At 55.0% G+C, this 27983-nt stretch overlaps 1 protein-coding gene across 47 annotated transcripts; it reads left to right on the top strand.

Moving 5' to 3' along the window:
* The first annotated feature begins 5678 nt into the window (after positions 1 to 5678).
* Positions 5679 to 27746, top strand: UBXN11 (UBX domain protein 11). 47 transcript variants are annotated; one of them, XM_086329416.1, is made up of 15 exons: positions 5679 to 5726; positions 10263 to 10368; positions 11126 to 11154; positions 11730 to 11828; positions 13212 to 13279; positions 13764 to 13818; positions 14325 to 14401; positions 16662 to 16770; positions 24059 to 24273; positions 24535 to 24612; positions 25576 to 25630; positions 25818 to 25921; positions 27152 to 27225; positions 27302 to 27442; positions 27523 to 27746. In XM_086329416.1, exons 2-15 carry the CDS (start codon positions 10298 to 10300, stop codon positions 27677 to 27679), a joined length of 1332 nt encoding a protein of 443 aa, XP_086185542.1. In that variant the 5' UTR covers positions 5679 to 5726; positions 10263 to 10297; the 3' UTR covers positions 27680 to 27746. The 47 variants fall into 47 exon arrangements, 44 of the variants coding, with proteins under 44 accessions (XP_086185542.1, XP_086185514.1, XP_086185473.1 ...); XM_086329388.1 differs by having other exon boundaries at positions 25576 to 25693; positions 27182 to 27225; XM_086329347.1 differs by having other exon boundaries at positions 25576 to 25693.
* The last annotated feature ends 237 nt before the right edge of the window (positions 27747 to 27983 follow it).

The following is a 27983-nucleotide window of genomic DNA, read 5'->3' as shown; positions in this document are numbered from 1 at the left end:
AATATCATACATGCCACGACTAAGACTTGGTGAGCCAATAAATAAATAAGTAAATAAAAATAAATATTTAAAAAAAGAAGACTTAGCTCAGAAGCCCCTTCCTCTGCGAACATTTCCATTTCCCTGATGCTAGAAACTCCTTCAAAGGGAGGGGGTTCCTCAGTATTCCAAGAACTCCTTCTGTTGGCCACTGCTCTAAAGATTGTGTCTGCTAAGAATATTGTCTAGTAGCTTGACCCAAGACCAGGTCCCTCTAGGTCTTGTCACCTGTCTAACTCAGCACAAGGCAGAATATGGCAGTTAGGTGTCAGGGCCAGCTGAATAATAAGTGAATACAAGGCGATCACACCTTACCTCTGAGCCTTGCATGCCTGTATTCATGAGGTCAATAAATGCTTATTATGGGGCAATAGCAGACTAAATATTTGGGCAGTTACCAATGAAGAAAAGAATTAAGGGGAATAAAGATGTGAGCCCTTCACTTGGGGCTGCTTTTCCTCTAAAAGCACTTGCTCCTTCCGGAAGAAACAGTTGAGAAGCTGTGCAGAGCTTTCCACAGATTTCTGGAGCTGGGGGAGAAAACTGCAGTTCAAGACCTGCTAAGAAAGGAGGGCCCTGGCAAACTCCCCCGCCCTCCACTAGGCTTTGGGTTGGGAGCATGAAAGGTTATACATGAGGAGTACAAATGAACAAGAAACAACAGCCCAACCCCTCATAGAAACTGAAGACAACATGATCAAAAAAACAAACAAAAAATAAGAGGAGCAATAAATAATAGGAACAATTACACAGAAAATCCAGATAGTGGAATTATCAACCAAGCTTTTAACTAATAATGCTTAGTATATTCAGATACATAGAAGACAAGACCAAGGACTATAGATTATAGAATAGAACCAAATGGAAATTCTAGAACTTAAAAATATAATAATAGAAATTAAGAACTCAGTGAATAGGTTTAACATCAGATTAGACACAAATGAGGAGAGAATTAGTAAAGTGGAAAATGATAATAGAATATTATAGCCAAATATAGTTAGTTGTTAAGTATCTGCTGTGTGCCAGGTACTGCACACACTGGGGCTACAGAAGTGGGGGAAAAAGGGGCATAGCCCCTGATGTTATGGAACTGACATCTGGGTGTGTGTGTGCTCAGTCCTGTCCGACTCCTTGTGACTCCATGGACCATAGCCCGCCAGGCTCCTCCATCCATGAAATTTCCCAGGCAAGAGTACTGGAGTGGGTTACCATTTCCTTCTGCAGGGGATCTTCCTGACCCAGGGAGTGAACCTGCATCTCCTGGATTGGCAGGCAGACTCTGCCCCTGAGCCACCTGGGAAGCCCATTTGAAAGGAGAAAACATTAACCATGATGGTAATTTAAGACTTCAATAAACGCTATGAAGAAGTCAAAAGGGTAGTGAGAAGAAAGAGAAATGAGGGGAGGACATATGTAGGTTAGTGTTCAGGGAAGACCACTCAAAGGGAGTGTTTGTGCAGAACAAGAGGGACCTGGGGGGCTTCCCTGATGGTCCAGTGGTTAAGAATCTGCCTGCCAGTGCAGGGGACAAAGGTTCCATCCCTGGTCTGGGAAGATCCCCCTGCTGTGGAGCAACTAAAGCCTCGCACCACAGCTACTGAGTCTGCGGGCCTCAGAGCCTGTGCTCCACAAGAGAAGGCACTGTGGTGAGAAGCCCGCGCACTGCAGTGAAGAGTAGCCCCCACTCACCTCAACTAGAGAAAGCCCATGTGCAGGAAGGAAGACCCAGTGCAACCAAAGAAAAAAGGAACCTGAGCATGCAAAACACCTCAGATGACTCCCCATCCCAGTTTCTCAGTGTTCTTTAATGACTGTGCCCAGCTTAGGGCAGTCCCGCAATGGGCATCTGCACAATATGTGTTTGAGCTCGGGGACAGAATGGAATAGAGCACGGGCGGGGAGGGGCTTGCATCTCACATTACAGTTTGATCTGCTCTGCAGCTTTCACCCCCGCAGAGAGAGGGGTGCGCATTCCAAGGGAAGCCTCCATCCATTTGTTCAGCCGTTCATTTCAGGCCATTTGTTGACACCTACCGTGAGTCAAATAAGACAGACGGGTAAGGATCCCTTCCCTTGAGAAGTTCATAGTCTGCAAGGGAGACACATACTGAAAAAAAAATCACAAAATGGAATAAGGGATGTTATAACAGCAGCAAGGCTCTTAGACTGTAGAGTGTAACAATTCTACTTGTGGGGAGTGAGGGTATTCATGAATGAGGGGACGTTTGAACTAGTTCTTGAAGGATGGAGGGGATTTTTTTCCAGGGGGAAAAGGCAAAGGAGGATGTTCTCATTGGCAGGAGAGGCCTGAATGTAGAGAGCATGATGGTTTCTGAAACATTGAGAAGGGTGAAGGGCAGGACACATAATGCGATATGAAGGTCCTAAATGTCGACAGGAGCTAGGACGGGCTTGACCCATGGTGCCGGTGATATGGGTGGAGAAAAGGGGGAAGGTGGGAGAGACGACAAGGTTTTTATTGTGAAGGAATGCTTGGACTTACAGGACCTCTTTCTCCCTTAGTCTTTACCTCTCCCTCCTGAGCTGCTAGGAATTGATAAACTCTTTAGTGCCAAAGGGGTCATAACTGGTAAGGGTTCTTTGGGAAATGACTTAGTTGCAAAGTGAACTCAGTCTGTTCTCAAGAATAGAGGCCTCCAGAACCCTCAGACCCCAGGGCTGGGGTCTACTTCCTCATCCCACAGGTGGGGAGCAGGCGCAGAAAGAGCCTCCCTACTCCCATTCTAGGGCCTTTCCACAACTGTCAGAGGAATGAATATCCACCCCAGGATGGAGCTAAGAGGAGGCCAAGTGGCCCCCACCCCAGAAAATCCAGAGGTAATCCTGGGTGAATTTGGAAGCTGGACAAATTTTCCTCCAATGTCCTTCCAACACTCAAATCTTTTGTGAACCTGGAGACCTTGGAAAGATTTCTAGAACCACCTAAGATGGGAGATAGAAAAATATAAGTCAGAAAAGTAACTGTTAGGTGAGCTTAGACTCTTGTTTCACTCTTATAACTTTGTTTTTGGAAAACAGCTTTCTAAAAACAGTAACACAACAATGTTATGAGGAATTGTACACATTTAATTTGCACAATAACCCTACAAGGTAGGTTTGATTAGAATCTCTATTCCAGATATGGAAACTGAGGCTCAGTGGAGTAACTGGAGCAGAGACAGCCAGCTGAGTGACAGAGTGGGGCTTCCTGGGTGGCTCAGACAGTAAAGAATTTGCAGAAGACCTGGGTTTGAGCCCTGGGTTGGGAAGATCCTCTGGAGAAGGAAATGGCTACCTACTCCAGTATTCTTGCCTGGAAAATCCCATGGACAGAGGATCCTGATGGGGTCCTATTCATGGGGGGTTGGGGGTGGGTTGCAAAGTGTCAGACACGACTGAAGGCAGTTTTCACTCCACTTCACCTCAAGCGACAGAGCCCAGCCCCATAGACTTATTAAATTATGCTGCCCGTGTTTCCTCAATAGATGACTATGATTATTTTCCAAGTTTCTACGAAGAAAATGTATACTTCTACAATAAGGCTCTGATTTCTCTCTTTAAAAAATAATAAACTGCCTGCCAGGTTAGAGGGCTCCCATCTCCCTCACAGGAACTAGATATTTGCTGAGTGTCTGCCTACTGCAGAATCTCAGGCCAGGCTTCCAGCCCTGGCTGGAAGGAGGGAGGTATGTTGTAAACCCCGATGCTTGGATAAACGCCAGCTCACTCCCTAGTCTTGTGGAAGTGAGAGGCAGAGCACAACAGGGCCCATGAGGCCAGCGCCCCTGCCTCCCATAGTGACGGTCCTTGCTTACCTTTGAGAGCAGAAGGAACATGAGCAAGGTGACAGTATAAGGTTGCTAATTCTCTGACTACCAATCCCCCAAAACACTAGGCCCCAGACTTTCTCATTTCATACACCTTAAGCCTCAGAGAACTTCCCGAGCGCAGTTTCATGGCAAGAGAGGTCTCCTACCTCCAACTTCCAGTCACACTTTCCACTTGAATTCTTCCCTCAGCCATGAACCAGTACCATCTGCACCCTGACTTATCTTTGCCTGCCTGTTTTACTAAAGTGGGAGCTTCAAGAAACAGCACAGACTCTGAAGGCAGACAATTCTGGGTTTGAATCCACTTTTCTGCTTTCTACCTGCACAGTCTTGAGCAAGTTGCTTTACTTCTCTGAGCTTCAGTTTTCTCATCTCTAAAGCTCATAATTTTGGCATCTGGCACTTGGAAGATGCTCATTAATTAGTAGGTCCTTTCAGTTTCCAATTGGTGTGTAAAGAATGCCTCAAGGAGCCTGCCCTCCCCTAAAAGCAGTAGGTTAGAGAGTCAAATGGAAAATATTAATAAGTGCAGTTGGAGACATGCAGATAAAGGGCTTTGGTAGTTGAGCCAAGTTATAAGGAAGTGGGTGCTGGAAATCATAAGACACCCAGATCATCACAGCTGGATGACTATGAGATAATGATAAGTGAGATAATGATAACAAAAGTTAAAAGCAGGAAATGTTTTGAAAACTTACTCTGTATGGATATTGTGATAGGTATTCAGTATGTATTGTCTCGTTTAATTCTCACGGCAACTCTGTGGGGTGGGTTTGTGGTGGTTGTTGAGTCACTAAGTCATATCTGATTCTTTGGGACCCCATAGACTGCAGCACACCAGGCTTTACTGTCCTTCACTGTCTCCTGGAGTTTGCTCAAACTCATGTCCATTGAGTCAGTGATGCCATCCAACCATCTCATCCTCTGTTGCCCTCTTCTCCTCTTGCCCTCAATCTTTCCCAGCATCAGGGTCTTTTCCCACAAGTCTGCTCTTCGCATCAGGTGGCCAAACTATTGGAACTTCAGCGTGAGCTTTTGCAATAAATATTGAGTTGATTTCCTCTAGGATTGACTGGTTTGATATTATCCCCACTTTACAAAAGAAATTAAGGTAACTTGCTCAAGGACACACACATAGCCCGGGACTCCTGGTGCCAAAGACCATGCTCTTAACAAAACTATCTCTAGTTGCTCTAATCCAACAGGTTGTTTTTCATGTGAGGCTCGGGAGGGGGAAGGGTCTCACCCAAAGTCACTCTAAGTATCTCACCCAACAGCAGGAGTCTTACTCGAATTTTTACATAAAGGAAATAGAATCTGAGCGTCTCTTCGGGGCGCCAAGAAATTAGCAGAGAAATGCAGATTTAAGAAGCATTTATTAAGTACTTGTATCATTTCAATTCATGCTCAAAATAACTTCCCTTTAGTACTGTACTGATCAGATGGACAAACAAGCTCAGCAGGATAAATGTAATTTCTCCCAAAATCAATTTAATAAAACAGTGGCATGGTCAGGACTGCACATTCAGGTCCAGAGGCTTCCAGCAGCTTCGTGAATCTAATCCCAATTCTCCGCTTTCTGTGCCCTGGGGTAGTAGGAAAGGACTCTCAACTTTCCCTAAACCCCGAGTCCGCTCAGAGCGGTGGGTTCTGGGATTCGCAGTATTCCCCGCGATGAGTTTAGACTTCGTGGGCCAATAGAATTCGAGTAGAGACAGCTGTACCCGCCTCCGCTGCCTCCTGGTTGCTCAGGGACCCCTCATGCATTAGCCAATGAGAAGCACACGGGTCCTGGTCGCCTGGGAAACCGTGTGACAACAAGATGGCGGCGCCGCGGGTGGTTCTGCGGCCTGCGTGGTGAGTTACAGAAAGGCCCCAGACCTTTCTGCTCGTGGAGTCCTTCTCACATAGGCTGGGGCCCTCACCGCGAGAGCCTCGAGGACATGCGAGCCCCACATCCCGGCCCCTCCAGTAGACTCCCCGCGCCTGGGAGCAGATTCAGGCCGCCGCCTACCACGGCTATGGGCGGAGGCAGAGGGTTGACGACTTCCAGGGAGGGTCTCGTGGTAGAAGTCGCGTGGTGAGCGCTTCCAGCTGAGATTTAGGGAATGAAGGTGTGCAGCCTGCTGGCCCGTGTCCGCGCTGGAGAGCACTGGAACCTGTTGGAAGACCAATTTGACTCTCAAAGCTTGAGTCTGAAGAGGCAGGCAGTCTAACCTTTAGCCGCCTCCGGCTTGAGGAGGAAGACACAGTCTCCCCGCCCCATCATTCCCCCCCACCCGCGCCACCCCAGAAAAAACCCAAAGTGAAGGGAATAGACGTGGCTTTGTCCCCAGGGTTCCCAATCTGAGGGAGGAGACACAGCCCTTCTTCGCTCAAGAAGTCCCCAGGCGGAAGGAAAGGAATAGTCGTTGTCCTCAGGGGTCTCCTATGATCACACGGGAAAATTGATCTGGAGAAGGTGTGTTGGATTGGCTTGGAGTGAGATTGGAAGCAGGGAAGTCGGTTTGGGGCCATTGTGACAGCCCCAAAGAAGGGCAGTGAGAGTCCCTCTAGGATGGCCAACGGCGCCACGGGAGGAGGAGCTGTGTGTGAGAAAGGTGCAGGGTTTACCCTGCAGGATTCCGGAACTGATGGGATTAGAGGGGAAAAAGGAGGGAAATTTTTTGTTTGGATCAGTTCAGTTCAGTTGCTCAGTCATGTCCGACTCTTTGCGACCCCATGCATCGCAGCACGCCAGGCCTCCCTGTCTATCACCAACTCCCGGAGTTCACTCAAACTCACAAACATCTAGTTGGTGATGCCATCCAGCCATCTCATCCTCTGTCGTCCCCTTTTCCTCCTGCCCCCAATCCCTCCCAGCATCAGAATCTTTTCCAGTGAGTCAGCTCTTCGCACGAGGTGGCCAAAGTACTGGAATTTCAGCTTTAGCAGCATTCCTTCCAAAGAAATCCCAGGGCTGATCTCCTTCAGAATGGACTGGTTGTATCTCCTTGCAGTCCAAGGGACTCTCAAGAGTTCTCCAACACCACACTTCAAAAGCATCAATTCTTTGGCGGTCAGCTTTCTTCACAGTCCAACTCTCACATCCATACATGACCACTGGAAAAACCATAGCCTTGACTAGACGGACCTTTGTTGGCAAAGTAACGTCTCTGCTTTTGAATATGCTGTCTAGTTTGGTCATAGCTTTTCTTCCAAGGAGCAAGAGTCTTTTAATTTCATGGCTGCAGTCACCATCTGCAGTGATTTTGGAGCCCCCAAAAATAAAGTCTCTCACTGTTTCCATTGTTTCCCCATCTATTTGCCATGAAGTGATGTGACCAGAGGCCATGATCTTGGTTTTCTGAATGTTGAGTTTTAAGCCAACTTTTTCACTCTCATCTTTCACTTTCATTAAGAGGCTCTTTAGTTCTTTGCTTTCTGCCATAAGGGTGGTGTCATCTGCATATCTGAGGTTATTGGTATTTCTCCTGGCAATCTTGATTCCAGCTTGTGCTTCATCCAGCCTGGCATTTCACATGATGTACTCTGCCTATAAGTTAAATAAACAGGGTGACAATATACAGCCTTGACTACTCCTTTCCCAATTTGGAACCAGTCTGTTGTTCCATGTCCAGTTCTAACTGTTGCTTCTTGACCTGCATACAGATTTCTCAGGAGGTAGGTAAGGTGGTCTGGTACTTCCATCTCTTGAAGAATTTCCCACAGTTTGTTGTGATCCACACAGTCAAAGGCTTTGGCATAGCCAATAAAACAGAAGTAGATGTTTTTCTGGAACTCTCTTGCTTTTTCGGTGATCCAACAGATGTTGGCAACTTGATCTCTGGTTCCTCTGCCTTTTCTAAAACCAGCTTGAACAACTGGAAGTTCAGGGTTCACGTACTGTTGAAGCCTGGCTTGGAGAATTTTGAGCATTACTTTACTAGTGTGTGAGATGAGTGCAGTTGTGGCGGTAGTTTGAGCATTCTTTGGCATTGCCTTTCTTTGGGATTGGAATGAAAACTGACCTTTTCCAGTCCTGTGGCCACTGCTGAGTTTTCCAAATTTGCTGGCATATTGAGTGCAGCACTTTCACAGCATCATGTTTTAAGATTTGAAATAGCTCAACTGGAATTCCATCACCTCCGCTAGCTTTGTTCATAGTGATTCGTCCTAAGGCCCAGTTGACTTCGCATTCCTAGATGTCTGGCTCTAGGTGAGGGATCACATCATTGTGGTTATTTGGGTCATGTAGATATTTTTTGTATAGTTCTTCTGTGTATTCTTGCCATCTCTTCTTAATATCTTCTGCTTCTGTTAGGTCCATACCATTTCTGTCCTTTATTGTGCCCATCTTTGCATGAAATGTTCCCTTGGTATCTCTAATTTTCTTGAAGAAATCTCTAGTCTTTCTTTCCCATTCTATTGTTTTCCTCTATTTCTTTGCATTGATCACTGAAGAAGGCTTTCTTATCTCTCCTTGCTGTTCTTTGGAACTCTGCATTCACATGGGTATATCTTTCCTTTTCTCCTTTGCCTTTCACTTCTCTTCTTTTCTCAGCTATTTGTAAGACCTGCTCAGACAACCATTTTGCCTTTTATCATTTCTTTTTCTTGGGGATGGTCTTGATCACTGCCTCCTGTACAGTGTCACAAACCTCCATCCATAGTTCTTCAGGCACTCTGTCTATCAGATCTAGTCCCTTGAATCTGTTTGTCACTTCCACTGAATAATCATAAGGGATTTGATTTAGGTCATACCTGAATGGTCTAGTGGTTTTCCTTAGTTTCTTCAACTTAAGTCTGAATTTTGCAATAAGGAGTTCATGATTTGTGCCACAGTCAGCTCCCAGCAAGGAAGTCTGGAATTTTGATTTTTTTTTTTCCTGTGGGTGAGAAGGAGCCATTGGGAGTATTTAGCAGGGAAGCGACCTGTCAGCTTTGTGTGTAAGAAGATCCCTCTGGCGGTGTGTGGAGACTGGTGCAGGGAGCCACAGGGGCTATCACACTTGGCCACACAAACCGCGAGGATGCCTGAGCGAGATGGCAGGAACCAATGGCACCCCACTCCAGTACTCTTGCCTGGAAAATCCCATGGACAGAGGAGCCTGGTGCGCTGCAGTCCATGGGGTCGCTAAGAGTCGGACACGACTGAGCGACTTCACTTTCACTTTTCACTTTCTTGCATTGGAGAAGGAAATGGCAACCCACTCCAGTGTTCTTGCCTGGAGAGTCCCAGGGACGGGGGAGCCTGGTGGGCTGCCGTCTATGGGTCGCACAGAGTCGGACACGACTGAAGTGACTTAGCAGCAGGTAGGCTGGGGGCAGATTGGGGAGGCTGGATGCTGGGTGATGGGGTGAGGAGACTCTGGGCCTGGTCCTTGGAGGGCACCTTTGAGTGAGGGCGGGGCATGAGTCCCAAACTCCAGAATCAGGACCAAGGAAGCTGCCTCCTGGTGATGCAGGTCCCCGTCCCTGCTTCACGGGAAAATGCGGGGGGAAGGCCAGGGCCACGCATTTCCAAAGTGGAGCTAAAGACTTGACTCAGGATCTAGTGGAGGTCGTCTGACCAAGATGTCTAGATATTGGCCACATGATACACTTAATTCACTGAATAGTGACCTTTAATTGCATCCCTGATGTTCATTCATCTTTCCTGAGGGAAGAGGAAAGGAAGGGAAACAAACATTTATGAGGGCCTTCTGTGTGCTAATAACATCAGCAGTCACAAGTTACATTTTTAAGTAATTCCTTTGCGTGTGGCCCTGGGCTAGGTGATTTAAGTGTGTTACCCCTGCCTGGCTGATACTGTTACCATCCCCACTTTATGCTACAGGAAAGTGAGGCGCAGGCTATACTGGTGCTGGAACCTGTCCAGAGCCTGGCTCTTGACTTCCTGCCACGTGCAGTGTCTTGGTAGAACCCTGCCTTGGGGTTGCCCCTCTCTGGCTCTGAGATGTTGGAGGTGGCACCTGGTTCCAGTAGGAGGGGAGGGACACCCGGGCTTTGTGATGAGCAACTTTGTGAGGACCAGGTCCTTGAGAGATGGACAAAAGCCCCTGGCCACCTGGGTGGTCTTGTGCCCGGGATGGAGGTCTGCGGAAGTCCTGGTTGAGTGGCCAGCCTCTGCCCCCATCACACCCCATTGCCCATTTCTCGGGTACTGCTAGGCCAGAGGCCTCCAGGAGCAGAGCAGAGAGCTAGATATCCAGCGGAGCAGGTGGGCATCAAGCATGGGATCCTGAGGCCAGGTTGCCTCCAGAAACTTCTGCAGGGGCTGTGGGAAGACATGAGGGGCACCGTCCCCTGGACAGTGCCCTCTCCTCGGAAAAGTAGGCAGGGAAGGGCAGGTTTCAGGCTGCTCCCTGGTCCTCAGTGACTGTCCCCAAGGGCTGACTTCTTTCTTCTCAGGGGGTTCCCGATGGCTAGAGTCTAGAAGTAGAAATATGAGCTCACCTTTGGCCTCCCTTGGCAAGACCCGGAGAGTGCCTCTACAGTCGGAGCCTGTGAATCCTGGGTAAGGAGCCAGCCTCCTGGAATCTTTGTGTCCATGCCCCTGCCTCCTCCTGGCCCCTCCCATGAACTCAGAGATTGACTCCTAGCGTCTTGGGGAAGCAGTAGGAAGTGGTGTATCTTTCCCTGGCCACCTCTTCTTTCTCGCCCCGTCTTCTGGGAGGCTGTCCGTGTGTCTGAGCACACCCTCCAGTGAGGTGTGGGCTGTGGGGTAGCTCTTCCACTTATTCGTTGTTCATGAATTAGTTCTGCAGACGCTGATGGCCCAGCCCTTCTGGGCCTGGCCACGGTACATGCTGGGCTCTCAGTGAAGGGAAGCCTAGTCATCATTCTGTCGCTTTCATCTTTGCAAAGCATTTTTTTTTTACCCCTCTCCTTGTTCTTCTGAACCCCACTTTGAGTCATCCGTGTCATGGCCAAGGGGGTCCAGAGAGGTTAAGTGACAGGCCTGGGGTCCTGCAGCCATTTCAGAGCAGAGCTGGGGCTGGGCTCCTGGGCTGGGGCGCTCTTGTGGTCCTCTCCCCAAGGCTCTGCCCTTCAGCTGTTGCCCATCTGTCTCCGTCGGGAGGAGTCAGATACCCTGACGCCTGTGCCTTGGCTCACCCCCTGGCCAGGATGGGATTGGGGGTGGGTGTCCTCACGAGGCATCTTTTTTAGGCTTGGCGAGGGGGGACCTGGTGCCAAAGCCCCCCCCACCTCACCATGGCAGTCCAGGGGGTCTTAACTTGTCTGTCTTCCTTCTCCTTCCTGCCCGTTCCCAGGAGGCGGGGGATAAAAATCTACGGAAATGGTAAGTGTGGGCTCTGGCCCACGGGCCCTCCTCGCCTCCTTGCGTTTGGGCGGATGGAGAGAAAGAGCACGGTGAACTGCCTTGTCAGTCGGGGTGGCTGGCCTGCGACAGTGCTGCCCGCGGCCCTCGGGTTAGGAGACTCCACACCCTGAACAGGGATGTCCTGACTAACGTTGGAATCCCTCTGCTCACTGTGGGGTGGGCTCTGAGGGCGCCAGACCCCCACCCGCCTCCCCCGCCCATGACAGCCGCCTCCAGCCCATTACAGCCTTTTCTCCTTGAAGCCCAGTCCGCATATGGCTGCCTTGCCTCCTGCAGGCTCAGACCTTTGCATCCCAACAGCACTCTAGCCCCAACTCTGATGCAGGCTTTGGCCCCTCAGGGCCCCCCAGGAGCTGGGCTGGGAGAACAAGAGGCCTGTTCTGGTTGGATCCTTGCTCTCCAGCACCCCAAGTTTTCTCTCTTCATACGCGGGGAGTGGGAAGGGGGAGAGGGACAGAGTACAGGCTGTTTCATCTCGGCCAGGGCCCAGGGCCTCAGCCGCAGAGCAGTGACCCGGGCATCCCTGTCTGCAGAAGATGAGGTGGACATGCTGAATGGCGCTCATGGCTCAGAAGAAAGGATCTCTGTCCCTTCCTGCTATGGTGGCATAGGTGCCCCTGTGAGTAGGCAAGGTGAGTGCAGACGCCCAAAGGGGTCTGAGTCCCTGGCATCAGGAAAGACCCCAGTGAGAGAGGCCGTGAGAGGTATGGCCTCGCCTCCTGCCTGCTGGGTCAGAGGCAGCTGCTTCTGCTCCTGGCTGACTGTGGGCACGTGCCTGCACCCCAGACCTGTTCAGAGCTTGGCTTGGCATGAAGCCGCACATGGGCCCTGCCCTTAGCTCAGGTCTGTTCAAGCCCCAGGGCAGGCTGTGGCTGGCACCTAGGGCTCCGTAGTTGCGGCCTGTGGGCTTAGTTGTACTATGGCACGTGGGATCTTAGTTCCCTGACCAGGGATCAAACCCATGTCCCCTGCATTGCAAGGCAGATTCTTAACCACGGGGCCACCAGGGAAGTCCCTAATTTAAAACATTGTCAGCCAACAAAAAAGTTGAAATAGTTCAGCAGATGCTCACACATCCTCCCTCTGTATTCGGTAATAAGTGACATTTTGCTGTGCTTGCTTTCTCTCCATATACACGTCTGGAGGAACACAAGTGTATTTTTTTTGATGAACCATTTGGAAATCAGTCACAGATACCGTGGCAGTTCAGCTCTAAGCACTTACCTGTGCGTCTTCTAGGAAGAAGGAAATACGTAACCACGATGCTGTGATCACACCTCGGAATGTGAACAACTCAGTAACTGACATCCCCGTGTTCCAAAATTCCTCCCACAGCTTTTTTCACTGATTTGGGTTCTACGTGAGAGTCGTGTCATGCGTCTTACTGTTGTACTTCTGCAGAGCAGAGTCCCTGCCTCTTTTAAACAATGATGCTTTTTGAAGAGTCCAGGCCACCTGCCCTGCAGGATGGGCCCCATTGTGACTTGTCCCCGTGCCGTTAACTTGCTCCTCTGTCCACTGTACTGCCTGTGAATTAGGGGTGAGATTAGACATGTGATTCAGCTGAGGGTGAACTTTTCGACACTGTTTGTAATGTGACCTGGATGTTGTACCACTTCTTTGTATGTCTTGAGTGCATTACTGAATCTCTGTGCCTCAGATTCCCAAAGCAGTTCATTTCCTCAGAAAAGCTGACACATGAAGTGTTTAGAACAGTCCCCATTGTCTAGGGGCTTCCCTGGTGGTTCCAAAGGTAAAGAATCTGTCTGCAATGCAGGAGACCCTGGTTTCATCCCTGGGTTGGGAAGATCCCCTGGAGAAGGGCATGGTAACCCACTCCTGTATTCTTGCCTGGAGAATCCCATGGACAGAGGAGCCTGGCAGGCTATAGTATAGGTTGCAGCTGCTGTTAGCACGCCTCTTTCCACGTTTGGGGATCTCTCCCCCCTCCCCTGGACCCCCACCCCATCAGCCTCAGCTCTAGGCTGGGTTTGAGGACCTTGTCTGGTTGGCAGTCCCTGTGTACAATGACTCGGAGCTGGTGGCCACCCTGACACGGAAACTGCGGGATCTGGAACGGCAGGTGAAGGCCCAGACTGATGAGATACTGTCCAAGGTGGGCCCCCAGCGGGCAGAGGGCCAGGGTCTGGTCGGAGGGGTGGAAGGGCCTGGGCTGGGGAGGCCAGTGAGGCTACTCTTGCAGTAGGCCAGAGATGATGGGTTCTCGAACCATCTCCCTGACCAGACCTCCCACCTTGGGGGCCATGTCTGGCCTGGGACTGATGTGGGTCCCTGTGACCTGAGCACAGAGCCTCAAGGTCTTCACCTCCGAGCTAGGCCTTCACCCTCAGGTTGGGTGGCAGCAGTGGCTGCTTAGTGCTGGGCACTTGGGGGTGCCCCACACCCTTCCCCCACCTTGGTGGAGCCACAAAAGGGCTCATCTGAGGTACAGGAGTGGTGGCTGCACCCAGGGTGGGACAGGGGCTTCAAGCAGGCTCTTCCCATCCAGAAGGGCTGTGGGCTCTGGAAGCCACCAGGCCCGCTCCCCTCCCACCTCCCTGCTGCAGACTCGGAAGATACAGGCCCTGGAGGAGATGGTGGAGACTCTCGAGAAGCACCAGGGTAAGAGGCCCTCTCTGCGGGCTGGCCAGCTCACCCCTGCACCTCCCCTGGGGCTAGTGACCCCTGGGCATCAGGGCTCCAGAGCATCTGGCTGAGTCCCATGTGTGTGTATGGGGGGGAGTGGTCTGGACAACGGAGCCCAGAGAGGAGCAGTGACACCCAGGACAGTGCCCTTCTGTGTGGGACCGAGTCCCCTGGGGCACAGCCCTAGCCCAGCCCTGAGTACAGAAAAGCCTGGAGGAAATGCCGCCCGCAGGAGCCTTGCTCTGAGGGAGGGGGGTGGGGGGATGGAGGTTGGTGACCTCCTGAGAGCCCGGGTGTCCCCTCTTCAAGGTCAGGGGAAGGGGCCAAGAGGTGACTCTCAGGGGAATCCCTTGAGTTTTCAGAGGGGCAGCTTCTCCAGGTAAGCCTCGGGCCAAAGCTCTGGTCAAAGCCAGAAGCGAGCAGCCTGGCAGCCTAGGTGCAGGGGCCGTGGAACCCCTCCCGTCTCCCCCCTACCTCCCCAGGCAAGGTGAGCCTGCAGCAGCAGGAGGAGCTGGAGACGGTGTGTGCGAAGCTGCAGCGGCAGGTTGGGGAGATGGAGGTGAGGGAGGTGGCGTGCCCACAGCTGTCTACCCCCAGAGCCAGGGTCAGAGCCCGCTTCTCTGGGGTCTCCTCAGCGCACACCCCACACAGGGCCCCTCCCCGCTTCCTCAGTTTCGTCTCACCCACTCTCCTCCGGCCATGGCGGGGACCTGCCTCAGGTTCTGTGGCTCTGTCAAGTCCTTTCCCACCTCAGGACCTTGGTCCAGTGCCGTCCCTTCCACCTGAAATGGGTTTTCCCACCTACCCCTGGTGAGTTTTCACTCATCCTCTCAAAGTGTCAGGTTGAGGCCGGGGGCCCTTCCCTAGGGGACCCCCTTGAACTCTGACCTGGGCAGGTTCTCCCTCCTGGGCTTTCTTAGAACCACACCTCTTCTTCTCTGGGGGACCACAGACTCCACGAGGGAGGGAGGGAAGGACGCTTTTCCCCTGTTGGGTGGGGCCTGGCCGTGTGTGCGTGCCGTGTCGCTCAGAGCCGCTCCCTGCCTCTGGAGGTAGCATTGCACTCACCCAGGGTCACCTGTCTTGCCCCCTTTCATATAGCAAGGCTTGAACCGGAGGGACCCTAGGTTCCAAGGAGGGTCCTGGGCACACATGCTTCCTCAGTGCTGCCCCCCACGCCCCAACTCCCTCACCAGCCCTGTCAGAAGCTCTTCCTGAGGTCTCCGCTCCACAGAGTTGCTCTCCAAAGCCCCAACCTAAGAGCACAGATGCAAACTCCCAAGCCGCTGCTGCAGCTGAGGGCCCTTGGCGCCCAGGCCTCTTCCTACCTGAGGCTGTGGGCGCACAGCTGCTCCCTGAGAAGTCCGCTGGGATACTGCCCACAGCCATGCAGCTTCGCTGAGCCGCCACCACAGGGCCGAGGGCTGCCCACCCAGGGCAGAGGACACTGGGGCTCCCACCTTCACACTGTTCATGCATCTGTTGCTCCCTTAATTTAGGAAACTCATCCAAAGTCTTTCCTATGTGCCCTGCCCTCGTGGGGCTGACAGTCTAGAGGGGACAGACACATATACAAGTATGTAGGAAGAGCCAGAAGTACAGAATACGCTGAAATAGTTCAAGGGGTGACGCAACAGAGACTAGCCGGGATTTGGGCCACTCTGAGGGGTGACGTTGGGCAAGAGATACAGAGGATGAGGTGAGGTGTCAGGGAAAAGAGGATCCAAGCCAAAGAGAGGAAAGCTTCCACTTCCTCCTGCCGTGTCTTGGGCTTGTGGCTGGGAGCTGTGGGGAGCGAAAGGGAGAAGGGGGAGAGGCCACAGGGACCACATCCCGGAGCCAGGCGCAGTGGGGAACAGGATCCCGGAGTGTGGAAACCGTAGGCAGGTTTGAGGTGGAGGAGTGGGCCGGGGAAGGCAGGCAGACGAGCAGTTTGGCAGTCCAGGAGGAAGAGGGCTGTGGCTTGGCCCAGGGGAGAGGAAGCAGAGCGGGTGCAGGACTCAAGTCTGCTGTGGCACGGGTGCCACAGGCCTGGGGGGTCCTGGGGGTGGGCAGGGAGAGGATCAGGTGATGGAGGAAGCCAGCGCCACTGACCGAGACCAGGAGGCTGAGGGAACGACGTTTGGGAATCTTGACTGTTTGGGCCAGTTCATTTTGAGTCCGAGATGCCTGTGGGAGGTCTTTTAAGTGGCTAGAAATCTGAAACTGAAAAGGAACATGTTGCAAGAGATGAGCACAGAAGTGTGCCTGCTGGGTTAGGCACTGGGCAGGTGGCCGCCTGCAAGGAGTTGCAGTGAGCTGTGGAGCTGGAGGCCCAGCGGGAGTGGGTGGAGGAAGGGCGTGGGGATGAGGAAGCAGCACCAGGAAGTATGGACGACTCAGAAGCCCTCCTGTGGCAAAGGATTGTGAGGCCAGCCCTGGAGAGGCCACACGTGGGTGGGCATACCTCTGAGCCCGCAGAGCGAGGCATTCCTGCCCCTCCTCCCACTCGGGCCAGACCCACACGGCCTCCCGCAGCCATCATGGCTGCCTTCAGCGAGTTCCTACTTGTGCCGGGGTCTGTGCTAAGGACATACACGTCAGTCATCTTCACAAGCTTCGTCTGACAACTCCCATTTTACAAGGAGAAGCCTCAGGCTCTAGGAGAAGGGGCCTCCCAAGGCCACAGCGAGGAAGTGGCCCAGAGGCCTGGCCCCATAACCCCACGGCCCCATTGGCCAAGACCTGAAGTGGGGGGCTGCATGATGCCACCAGTTCCCTGGGAAGGGGCTGAGCTGACAGTGAGCGCCCCCTGATGCCTCCGGCTTCTCTCCTCCCAGCGGTTCCTCGGTGACTACGGGCTGCAGTGGGTGGGTGAGCCCATGGACCAGGAGGACTCGGAGGATGGCGAGAAGGACTGGATGACGGCCAAGAAGTTCTGGAAGCCAGGTAGAGTTGGGGTCCACCCTGGCCCCTCCTGCAAAGGAAACTCCAACAGCTCTGGATGGCCCGCAGCTGTTGGGACACCAGCTCATTCGCGCCCCCGCTCCTCTGCCTTGCTGCTGTCACGGGGGCAGGAGAGAGAGGCCCCAGCCTCCAACACTGACCACCTAACCCCGGACTCTGCTTGCTCAAGTTGCTAAAGGCTCCAGGGACCCAGAGATGCAAAATGTTAACAAGACCTCCCTTGTCTCAGGCACTATAGTTTACAAAATGTCACCCATTCAAAAGCTGTGGCCCTTAGAAGCGATTCCCCATCCTTTGGAAGCCGCCTCTCAGTCCAGGGCTCAGCCACCTCTTTAGACTGCCTCTCCAGGTTCATCTGTAGCAAACCATTGGAATCCACCCACTTCTGTGGAACGCCACCGCTTTTTAACTCTACCGCTAATATCCAGAGGGATGCACTCCAGAGATTTGGGGCCACTGAACTGGCTGGGTTCTGAAAGCTGGGTCCATTCTTCCATCATTGCCTGGAAGGTAGTTCTCCAGGTTGTGGAGTTGGTCACACTTATCCTGGGTGTGACCAGAATGTGAGGTGGGTTCTCATCTCCGCCCTCCCACCTAGCCCCGGTGTGATTTGGATACTCAAGTTCCATTCTCTGAGCCTCCAGTTCCTCATCAGTAGATGGGGCTGGGGTAGGGAACTGCTACCCACTCCAGCATTCTTGCCTGGGAAATCCCATGGACAGAGGAGCCTGGCGGGCTACAGTCCATGGGGTCGCAAAGAGTCAGACATGACTGAGCGACTTTCACTTTCATTCTTCCCTGTGGAGTTAATTAGGAGCCGTGAGTTGGACACAGCATCTGGCACTGACCTTGCAGGTTGTCAGTCCACAAATGGGAGCTCTCATTGTTTTCCGCCATCAGAAGGCAGTGGCAGTCTCGTGGGAGCGTGGGGTTGGCCCTCGGGACCATCTGGAAGGCACCTACCCTGTCCTAATTTCATAAGTTTCCTGCTGGGTAAAAACCCAGGCTGAAAACCTGAGAGTCCCACCTTCTGCACTTTGAGCAGATCCCCCTAAGTCTCGGGGCACAACCCCCTCACCCTTTTTGCAAAAGTATCATTTCCCATTTGTACCACATTACTAACTTAAGGCATTTTTATAAGTAGCCTTGACATGGGCCAGGAATGATTCCATTTTACAGATAAGAAAACAGAGGCACTTAAGTCTGAAGACTGTTGAGGGAAAGGGCAAGACTTAAGGCTGAGAGCCCATTGGGAGGTGGTTACAGTCATCCAGGGTAGAAGATAATATGATGCCCAGCATATGGGTGGGGCTGGTGAGGAGGGGCAGAGCAGAGAGATTTAGGAAGAGAATCCCTGGTCTTGACGATGACTGTACATCAGGGAGAGGGTGGGAGGAACCTGGGGGTACCCTGGGGAGCAGGGCTGTGGGGAAGATGCCCAGTCCTTTTGGGACATGGCAAAGCTGGGGGACTGTATGGCGCTCAGGCCGTGCCAGGAGCTGAACCCTGTGCAGAGTGCTCAGTGTCTCCAAGGACCTCTGCCCCGATGAAAGGCGAGACCTGGCAGGCAACTGCCAGAAGCTGTAAGAATGTCCCTCCCTGGGGTCTAGGACCAAAGGCCTGCCAGCACTTCGCGCGCGTACACACACCCCCCACCCCACCCCACCCCGCGTGGTGTGCCGGCTCAGGCCTCGTGTGGCCCTGCTGACTTGTGGGAGGCCAGACGTCCTCCTGGGCAGTGGGGCCTCCCTGCTCCTTTGGGGAAGAGGTCAGACCAGACAGCCAGTTTCTGGACCTGGCTCTGTGGATTCCAGCCTCTTCCCTCAAAGAGAGAGCAGCCCCACCTCCCCTGCGTTGTTTGTTTTTGCTCAGAGTACGCCGCTCTGAAGTCACTTGTGAAAGCCACCCGACCGCGAGCTCTCCGTCTTTCTTCTGCCGTTCGATTCTTCAGCAGGGAGGGGCCTCAGTTTAGCTGTCCTGCCAGAGGAACAACATGTTTCTCATTTCTAGCAGCTTTTTCTCTAGGGACTGCCCCAGCTTTTTCCCTTCTCCCCACAGCCTTGTCCCCAGGGGCTAGCTTGCCCCTGCCCCAAGGGTCCTCGGGTCCCTGAAGCTGGTCTCTGGCTGGCCCTGTTGCTCTGGCCTGTTTCTTAGGCTGTCTGATCCCCTGGAGAAGGAAATGGCAACCTACTCCCATCTTCTTGCTTGGGGAAATGCCATGGACCGAGGAGCCTGGAGGGCTTCCGTCCATGGGGGTCACAAAAGAGTCAGATACGACTTAGTGACTCAACAACAGCTGTTGGCTTCCACCCCCCGCAGACCCTGGGGCAGCAGGCCAGCTGACAGGTGAGCTGGGGTATCTGTATTAGGCAAACAGGCTGATCCAAACTTTCTAGAGCCTGGGACTCTTGCCTTAGGGAGGACAGTTGATTAGGCCAACGAAGGGCCCAGGGGCTTGAGAGGAAGCCTTGCAAGGGCTTGGCCCCGGGCCAGGTCATTCTCCCCTTCCCACCAGTAAGCTGCGTGGAGGCCGTGCCAGGCGCTGCAGGGTGTGCAGAGACATGAAAGGCACCGTTCAGCTCTGGTCCTAACCACCTTCGAGTCAGGTGCTGCGCCTCAGGGCTGAGAGCTCCGGCCAACTCTGAGTCCTCACTCCCTTCTCCCCACCCCTCTGAGCACTTCAGTCCTCCAACCCCTTGTCCAGTTCCTGCTTTCCTCCTACCATCCTCACCTCCCCAACCCTTTTCCCCAAGCCTAGGCTCCTGCATCTCCGCTCCAGAAGCCACCCTGCCTCCTCTGTGGGGCTGCAACCGGCTTCACTCATCCCCAGGTGGCCCTCGAGCCCCTGGAACTGGGTTGGCCTAGACCTCAGGCAGGCTGGCCGCCTCCCACCAGCTCAGGCCTGTGCTGTGACCACTTCCCCTGCAAGTGCCCTGCCCCCTTTTCTCCACTCCTTTGAAGCTCAGCTCAAAGCCCACCTGCTCGAGCAAATGTGCATGGAGCGCCTGCTTGGCGCCAGGCATGGTGCCGCCCTGCAGCTGCCTGGGCACATGGTTAAGGGCCCTGCGTTAGAGTGAAAGCCTTAAAGGCCCTGGCTGAAGAGGGGGGCGTGGGTCAGATCAGACCCTGTGCGGGGAGACCGCTTTCCCCTCTGAGTCCACATCCTGCCCTGTGAAGTGAGGAGATGGCACGATTGACCACCCCTCCCCAGGCCATGGAGAGCCTCGCGTGCCCCTAGTGTGTGTGGCGCATCCTTGCAGGTCGATGCGCAGTCAGTGACCAGGGACTGTGTCCATTTACTGCTCTGGCCTGCTCTGCTCCGGAGCGCCAGCACGGGCTCGCTCGACCCAAAGGCCAGGGGCAGATGCCCATGCAGGGCCTGGGTGCCCTGGCCTGGGTGGTCGGAGCCCCTGCACAGGATGAGGGGGGATGGGCAGCGTGATGCTCAGAGGAGTGGCCTGAGCAGTCGGACCCTGCTGAGTCAGGCTGGTTGTGGTGCCAGAGGTAACCAGGCTCTGGGGGCCTGTTTTCTCCCTGCTGGTTCCTCTGAAGAGCGGAGCAACTGTAGGCAAAGTCCCCAGAGCAGGGCCTGGCTTGCAGGTGTGTGGAAGCAGTGGGTTTGCTTCCTGTTCAACCGCCTTCGCCTGGGTGCTTGGGGACGGGCCTGCCAGGGTGCCTCAGCCACTGCTGGCATTTCACGGCAGCCAGCTGGGCCTCCCACAAGGGTGGGCCCCCCACTCAACCTGCACGTAGTCACAGGGTCTAACCCGCCTATGGGCCCTGCGGCCCCATTGGTGGCACTTAACCACATGCCACGGGCACCGTTTGTCTCCGTCTCCTTTGCTCAAGTCTGAGCCTGAGGAGGGCAGAACCCTGGGCGTGGGCACCACCATGCTGCTCAGGGCGGGCAGAGCATGGCCGCTCCAGGCACGCTTGCTGGATGGCGGGGTGGTGGGTGGAGGAGTGGGTCCAGGGCTTCTTCAGCAACGCTCTCTGGGCCAGGCTCAGGGCTGGATGCTCTTGCTGGTGTAGCCAGGAAGACAGACAAAATGACAACAACCTGTGACAAGGACCGAGAGTGGGCCCGAGGGTTCCAGAAACCCAGGAGGAACAGGGACCTAGGCTCGGGGTGAGGGGAGGGGCTCCTGACAAGGGCCTCCTCAGAGGTGGTGAGAGGGCGCCCCGAACCCTGAGGTGAGCAAGAGGGAGGGGCGCGAGTGACAGCAGCGGCCGTCTGCCAGGCACTTCCCGTGAGCCTCCCTGCAGCCCTGTGAAGTGCGGCCTGTTATCGTCCTCGTTGTGTGGAAGAGGAAGCTGAGGCCCAGAGACGCTGGCCCACGTGCCCAGGGTCCCACAGCTAGGAAGTGGTAGCCCTGCTCGTACGGCCCCAGAGCGTGAGCCCGGAGAGCCTTCCGACAGCGGCTGCAGAGCTGGGGCCCAGAGGCTCTGGGCCCCGAGGGTCAGGGAGCGTGGACTCGATCTCCGAGCCTCAGCACTCCCCTCCAGAAGTAAAATCATGGGCCCTCACAAGTTGGATGAGGGTCTCCCTGCACTGTGCCCCTCCTTGGGAAGGAACCCGCCCCCCGCCCCGTAAGCAGATTCTGAAGAACCAGCACTGAGAGGCAGCCTGCGTGGCCACAGAGGACAAAGGCCGAGGGTCACCTGGGCCCTGCACACGGTGTGACCTGGGGCGTGTTGCCTCCTTGGGCCCAGTCTCCTCATCTGTAGAGTGGAAGCAGGAAGGCCTGCCTCTCGGTGCTCGGCATGTAGTCAGCTCACCCCCGGATCTTGTGGGAAGGATGGAGAGTTCTAGTATCTCCCCCCAACTCCCTGGAGAAACTGCAGCTCAGAGAGCAAGTGCCCCACTTGACCTCTGTCTGACCTGCCTCATCCCATGTGACGTGGCTGCCAGGTTGTTGGGGGTCTGGGGGCCCCCGGCTTCTGTTGAGCACTCCCTGCTGCGAGAGGGTGATGCCTGGCTCTTCCCGCCTTATTCTTTCGGCCCTGGTTTGTCCAGAGCTGCGTTTCCTTCTCTGGGGGTGCCTTGTCTCACTTCGGATCTGTGGCATCTGATACCTGCCAGCCCACCCTGCTTTCACTTCTCCACCCTGGCTGGGAGAGATTTCCTTGGCAAACTGTCCCTTTCCCTTTTGTGGCTTCTGGGCGTCCTCCCCTGGCCTTCTGCCTGCGCCTTTCCTGCCGACCCAACAGCTCCCTGAAAGAGCCCAGGCCCCAGGAGGCGGCTCCTCTTGGCTCTGCTCTGCATGGCCTCCTCTGGCCAAGTCACGTGACTTCCTGGGCCTCGCTTTCCCATCTGTAGGAAGCTAGGGACAGGGGCAGGCGTGGAAAGTGATGAGCTGCTCTGTTGTTATTTTTAGGTTTACGGAGATGTTCTGAAAGTAGTTAGTTATTAAAGGAAAATAGTGTCTTGATGTTGTTCTGACTCATACCAGGGATACCCAGGATGTTCTGTGAGTTTTTCGTGGGAGTCTCAGGGACCCCAGGGGACCCTAGGAGAGGGTGGGGCAGGTGCAGCCCCTACAGCAGTAGAAGGTGCAGACAGGCAGAGGGGAAGGCCAGCTGGGGCCTACCGTTTCAGCAGCCACAAAGGCAACAGGAAATAGGGCCGCCCACATCTGTACTTCCCCTGGTACAGTAACTGCACCTCTGTGGGGGAAGGAACTGGGTCCCCAGAATCCTGACCCACATCCTGCCGCACCTTGGCTGTCGTGGTGAAAAACAACTTCCAAGGAGGACCAGAAAGCCCCACCGGTGTTTGTTTTCATTTTTTTGCTTTTGGCTGCACCGTGTGGCAGGCATGTGGGATCTCAGTTTCCCTAGCAGGAATCGAACTTGTGCCCCCTGTATTGGAAGCACAGAGTCTTAATCACTGGACTGCCAGGGAAGTCCCCAGTCATCAGTATTTTGTAGCCTTGCCACCCTAGTAGATGACTTACTTGGGGGCTGCTGCTGCTGCTGCTAAGTCGCTTCAGTCGTGTCCGACTCTGTGTGACCCCAAAGACAGCAGCCCACCAGGCTCCCCCGTCCCTAGGATTCTCCAGGCAAGAATACTGGAGTGGGTTGCCATTTCCTTCTCCAATGCATGAAAGTGAAAAGTGAAAGTGAAGTTGCTCAGTCGTGTCCGACTCTTAGAGACCCCATGGACTGCAGCCTACCAGGCTCCTCTGTCCATGGGATTTTCCAGGCAAGAGTACTGGAGTGGAGTGCCATTGCCTTCTCTGACTTGGGGGCTAGATCCCTTCAAAGACTGAGAACAGGCTCCTGGCCTGCCCCCCACCAGCATCCCAGCTGCCCTGTCCCCCTTTCTGCGCTGGCACCTGTCCTGACTGTCCCCACCACCCCACGAAGCTTAGGAACAGCTATATGGAGAAGCAGAGGCCAAAGCTGCCAGCTTGTCAAAGGGCTCTGTGACTCAAGAAACATATGTCCAATCCAAGGTCTGTCCCATGTCCATTCTGTCCAGTGGCTGTCCTGACCCTCGCCTCCCTCTCCTGATGGTGCAGATGGGTGGGAAAAACAGATTTTAGGTCAACCACTTCTTCTAACTCATCAAGTGGCCTGGGGCAAGTCACTTTCCGTCTCTGTGGGCCTGTTTCCTCATGTGTAAAATGGAGATAAATAAGCCCTGGCTCGTAGCCCATTCCTGCGCGGTGGACTTGTTAACAGTAGCTGACAGACACATGCTCGTTGGAAGCCTTACATGGTCCTCTTGGATCCTCACACCCTCCTGGTACTGTCATCATCCCCTTCCAGAAGAGAATGCTCTGGTGCAGAGCGGTAAAATGACTTGACCAGGGTGATGCAGGAAGGAGGGGAAGAGCTGGAATTTGAGCTCAGACCGTTGGGAACTCAGCACTGAGCCTTTCAGCTGCTAACCCCGTGCCTGGCACGTCTGACCCGGGATGAGTCCTGCTCCCACCACTTACTCGTGTGTCCCTAGGCCAGCCTTTAACCTCTAGCCTTTCGTTTCCTAATATGGAAAATGGGGATGTTCATGGTCCCTACAGCATAGGGTTGGCATGAAGAGAGAATAGGATAATAGATGGTAAACCCCTCGCACAAAGCAGATGCTCACTAAAAGACAGCCAGTATTATTATCTAGGTCAGCTGTCCTTCTCCCTCTCCAGGGGGGTCACTTAAAGAGATGCTAAGTCCCCTGCCCAGTGTGGGAAGGGGCCATGGAAGCCAGGGCCCCGGAACACACAGCAGCCCCTAAGAGAGGCTTATGGGTGTCTATCCGCTTTGCCAGGGGACTCGTTGGTTCCTCCCGAGGTGGACTTTGACAGGCTGCTGGCCAGCCTGAAAGATCTCAGCGAGCTGGTGGAGGACAGCGACACCCAGGTGATGCCAGTGCCCGACAGAGTGCCGCACCAGACCCTTGAACCCATCCCGCTGAGGCTCTACCGGAATGGCATCGTGATGTTCAATGGGCCCTTCCGGCCCTTCCATGATCCCTCCACACAGGTAGGAGTGACAGGGATGGGGAGACAGGCCCAAGCACCCTCAAGCTGCTCCGGTGGCCAACCCCTTGCTCACCATTAAATTGGCCCAGCTCTCCCCCAGCACCCCAGGCTCATGTGCAGCCTTCAGCAGCACTCCTACCTGCCCGAGCCCTGGGGCTCTACTTCCAGAGTAGGATCCACAGAGGGAGCCCGGCCCCGTAGCCTGCCATCTAGACAGGAAACAGGGTCCAGCCCAGGCCTCATCCGACCTCTCTCCCCACAGCGCTGCCTCCGAGACATACTGGATGGCTTCTTCCCCTCAGAGCTCCAGCGGCTGTACCCTGATGGCGTCCCCTTTAAGGTGATGGGCTGATCCCAGATCCACTCACTCACTCCCAGTGTGGGGATTTTGCAGGGGGGGTGGGATTGCTTTCTCAGGCCTCACCTAGAGGCGCTACTCCACTTCAGGGGACCCCCCCCCCACCATCTGATGACCTCTCCAGAAGGAGAGGGAGCCTGAAACCAGCCTGGGAAGGGAGCTGGGAGGCTGTGGTGGCCCCTGGGGCTCTAGCAGCAGCAGCAGCAGCAGCCTGAAGCAGGGAAGGCTGGTGGCTGAGCAGCAGGCAGTGCCCCCTGCTGGCTGCCTCGAAGCACAGCCTTCAGCTGCCTGGGACCCTCCTCCACCACGTCCAGGACACCCGGACCAACTGGGGACAGTGAAGAGTCCATGCAAAAGCGACCTGGCTTCCCCTAGGGGCTCCTGGCGTCTCCTGGTTGGGGTGGAAGGCAGTGCCTTGGGAGGAGGCAGATGTTGGAACTAAAGAACTTGAGGTGCAGCCAGCCCCCTGCTGTGGGGGTGGTGGGCGGTGAGATGAGGGTGACTGGACCAACCTGAGGCGGTGCCCCCGAGGGTGGTGTGTTAGTTCCACAATGTGAGCATGTGAGGGAGCGCGTGCCAGCCGGGCTTGGAAACTACCGTGAGTCACGACCGGGGGTGTTCGAGGCAGTGCGTGCCAAGCCAGGCTTTGGCCTCTCCTAAACACCCTCATCCCTCCCCTGCTCTGGGAGGGGGATGTCAGTACTGTGACTCCAGCTGGCATGATGAGGGGAGCTTGCAGGGAGAGCAGGGATCAGGTGGGTGAGAGCTGCACAAATGGCAGGTCTCCTGCTCTCTCCCAGGGCCTCCGCTTCCTCATCTGTAAAATGGGGATTGTGTCAGGCCACCCCACGGGCCTATTCCTGGGGTCTCTGGGCACGGAGGGGTGGGGATGAAGCCCAGGGCTGAAGAGCTGTGCCTGCCACTGTTTCCCTTCCTTCTTGCCAGGTGAGTGACCTGCGCAGTCAGGTCTACCCAGAGCATGGGCTGGACCCATTCCCAGGTGAGGGCCGCGTGGTAGGCCTGCAGAGGATTCGAAAACCCTTGGACAGCATAGAGCATTCAGGTGAGCTCAGCCCTGTGGCTGAGCCAGGTGGTGGGAATGCTGTGCCCAACAAGCTCCAGGTGGGCCTCCTCCACCATCACTCCAGTCCCCGCCCGACCAAGGTTCCCCGATGCCTTCCCTGCAGGCTCCAGGATGACCGCCGAGAAGTTTCTGAACAGGCTCCCCAAATTTGTGATCCGACAAGGCGAGGTGATTGACATCCGGGGCCCGATCCGGGATACCCTGCAGGTGAGCCCAGCCCTGGCTCTCCGGGCCTTACTGTGTGTGGTTGCCATCAACCCTCACCCAGCTGGCCAGAGCAGTGGTTAATCTGGAGGCTCAGGCTTGGGGGCCCCTCAGGATGGCCTGCATGGAGAGACAGGCCCCTCACAGCTAGCTGTTCCACTGTCTCCTGGAAATGATGGAGCTGCTGAGGGCTCTGAGTAGGGACCAGAAAGCATCTGGCACAATATGGGAGCAGGAGCTGTAAGAACGGGCAGGTCAGGGGACTCTAGGTTGGGGGTGAGCCCAAGTCCAGGTCACCCCCTCGAGGTTCAGTCTGAAATACACCTTCCTGGGCTTCACAGAACTTGCCATTCCCTCTTCTCACTCCCTGTCCTCTTCTCCCCGTGAAAGGTACCAAACCCGTTTCCACCCCTGACTCTGCCTTCACCACACGTGGCCAAGTCCTGCCAGATCTGTCGATCCCCAGAACTGCTCCCAAATCCATCTCTTCTCTCCATTTCTGTCCCTGCCAACCTAGCCCAGGCTCCCGTGTCTCCCAGACAACTGCAGTGGCCCCCTCACTGACCTCACCTCCACTCCCACTCTGCCAGCCATCCTTCCCCAGCAGCCTCTGTGCCCTTTTAAAAATGCAAATTGGATCTTGGCTCTTCCCTGTTGAAACCCTCCAGTGGTTCCTAGGTAAAGCCTGTCATTCCTTCCTGGTCCTCTTCCCATCTTTTACCTTTTCTTTCTTCCCAGTCCAGCCTAATCCCCATGAACTAAGAAAGAGAGTGAAGTCGCTCAGTCGTGTCCGACTCTTTGGGACCCCATGGACTGTAGCCTACCAGGCTCCGTTCATGGGATTTTCCAGACTCTCGAATATATCACCTCTTCTCAGAAGCCTTCTCTCATCTATGCTATCTGGGATATCCTTCCCCCGCCCTCCTTCCATTTCTAAGAACTCTTCATCCTTCAGTCAGCTCAGGTGTCATTTCCCTAGGGAAATGCTGGGTTAGGCATCCAGCCTGGTCGCTGTCGGATTACGTCTTCCCCACTAGAATAAGGGAATGATGGAGCCACCTCTCAAAGCTTCCCTTCTGTTTCCTCTCCTTGGGCCCCAGTTTACACACTGGGCCCCTTTTGGCTCACTGGTCTCATCCATCCCTGGGCAGGGAGATGTCCCCTGTAGGGGTTGGGGGAGGCCCTGACTCTGGCAGGGTCCAGGGCTCTGTCCACTTCATCAATGCTTTCCAGAACTGCTGCCCATTGCCTGTCCGGATCCAGGAGATCGTGGTGGAGACGCCTGCCTTGGCTGCTGAGCGTGCGAGGTGAGGGCCGAGTGGAAAGGTGAGGACGCTGGGCTTGAGTTCCTCGGGGGAGCACTGACGACCTCTGGGTCCGCAGGAGCCGGGAGTCTCCGGAGTCGCCGGCGCCCCTGCTCTCCATGCTGCGCATCAAGTCTGAGAACGGCGAGCAGGCTTTCCTGCTGATGATGCGGCCGGAAGACAGGGTCGGCGATGTTCGCGCCCTGCTCGCACAGGCCAGGTGGGCGCGGGGCACGGATGGCGACCGCAGTGGGGCTCAAGCGCCACGACCCAACCTGATCTGTGCTTCCCTGTCCCCAGGGCCGTGGAGCCCAGCACCTTCGAGATCTTCAGTACGTTCCCGCCCACAGTCTACAACGACGACGCGCTCACACTGCAGGCCGCGGGCCTGGTGCCCAACGCCACGCTGCTGCTTCGGGTTCGTCGGGCCTCGCCGCCCGCCCCCGGCCCCAAATAAACCGCCCGCCCCCGGCCCCAAATAAACCGCCCGCCCCCGGCCCCAAATAAACCGCCCGCCCGCCTGATACCGGCTGCTCCGCGAGGCTGTCTTGGCGGGGCAGCCCCGCTGCGCTAGCTCTGCGGAGGGGGCGGCGCCCACCCGATCCGCTGTAACCCGAGCCCCAGCGGGCGGCCCTGGCCCTGGGTCTTTGTCCTGTAGGTTCCTCTTTGGGCCCTGAGGGCTTAGCTGCTCCAGGGGAAGGAGGGCCCGGGCCCCGCCCCAGCCCAGCGGCTCCTGGGCCAGCGTGCAGCCAGCGGATCCC

Source organism: Bos grunniens, chromosome 2 (genome assembly GCF_055505025.1).
Source record: "Bos grunniens cultivar Pamir isolate PY7600 chromosome 2, Bosgru_T2T1.0, whole genome shotgun sequence".
In the NCBI taxonomy this organism is placed as follows: Eukaryota; Metazoa; Chordata; class Mammalia; order Artiodactyla; family Bovidae; genus Bos; species Bos grunniens.
This window is presented reverse-complemented; position numbering and strand designations above follow the sequence as displayed.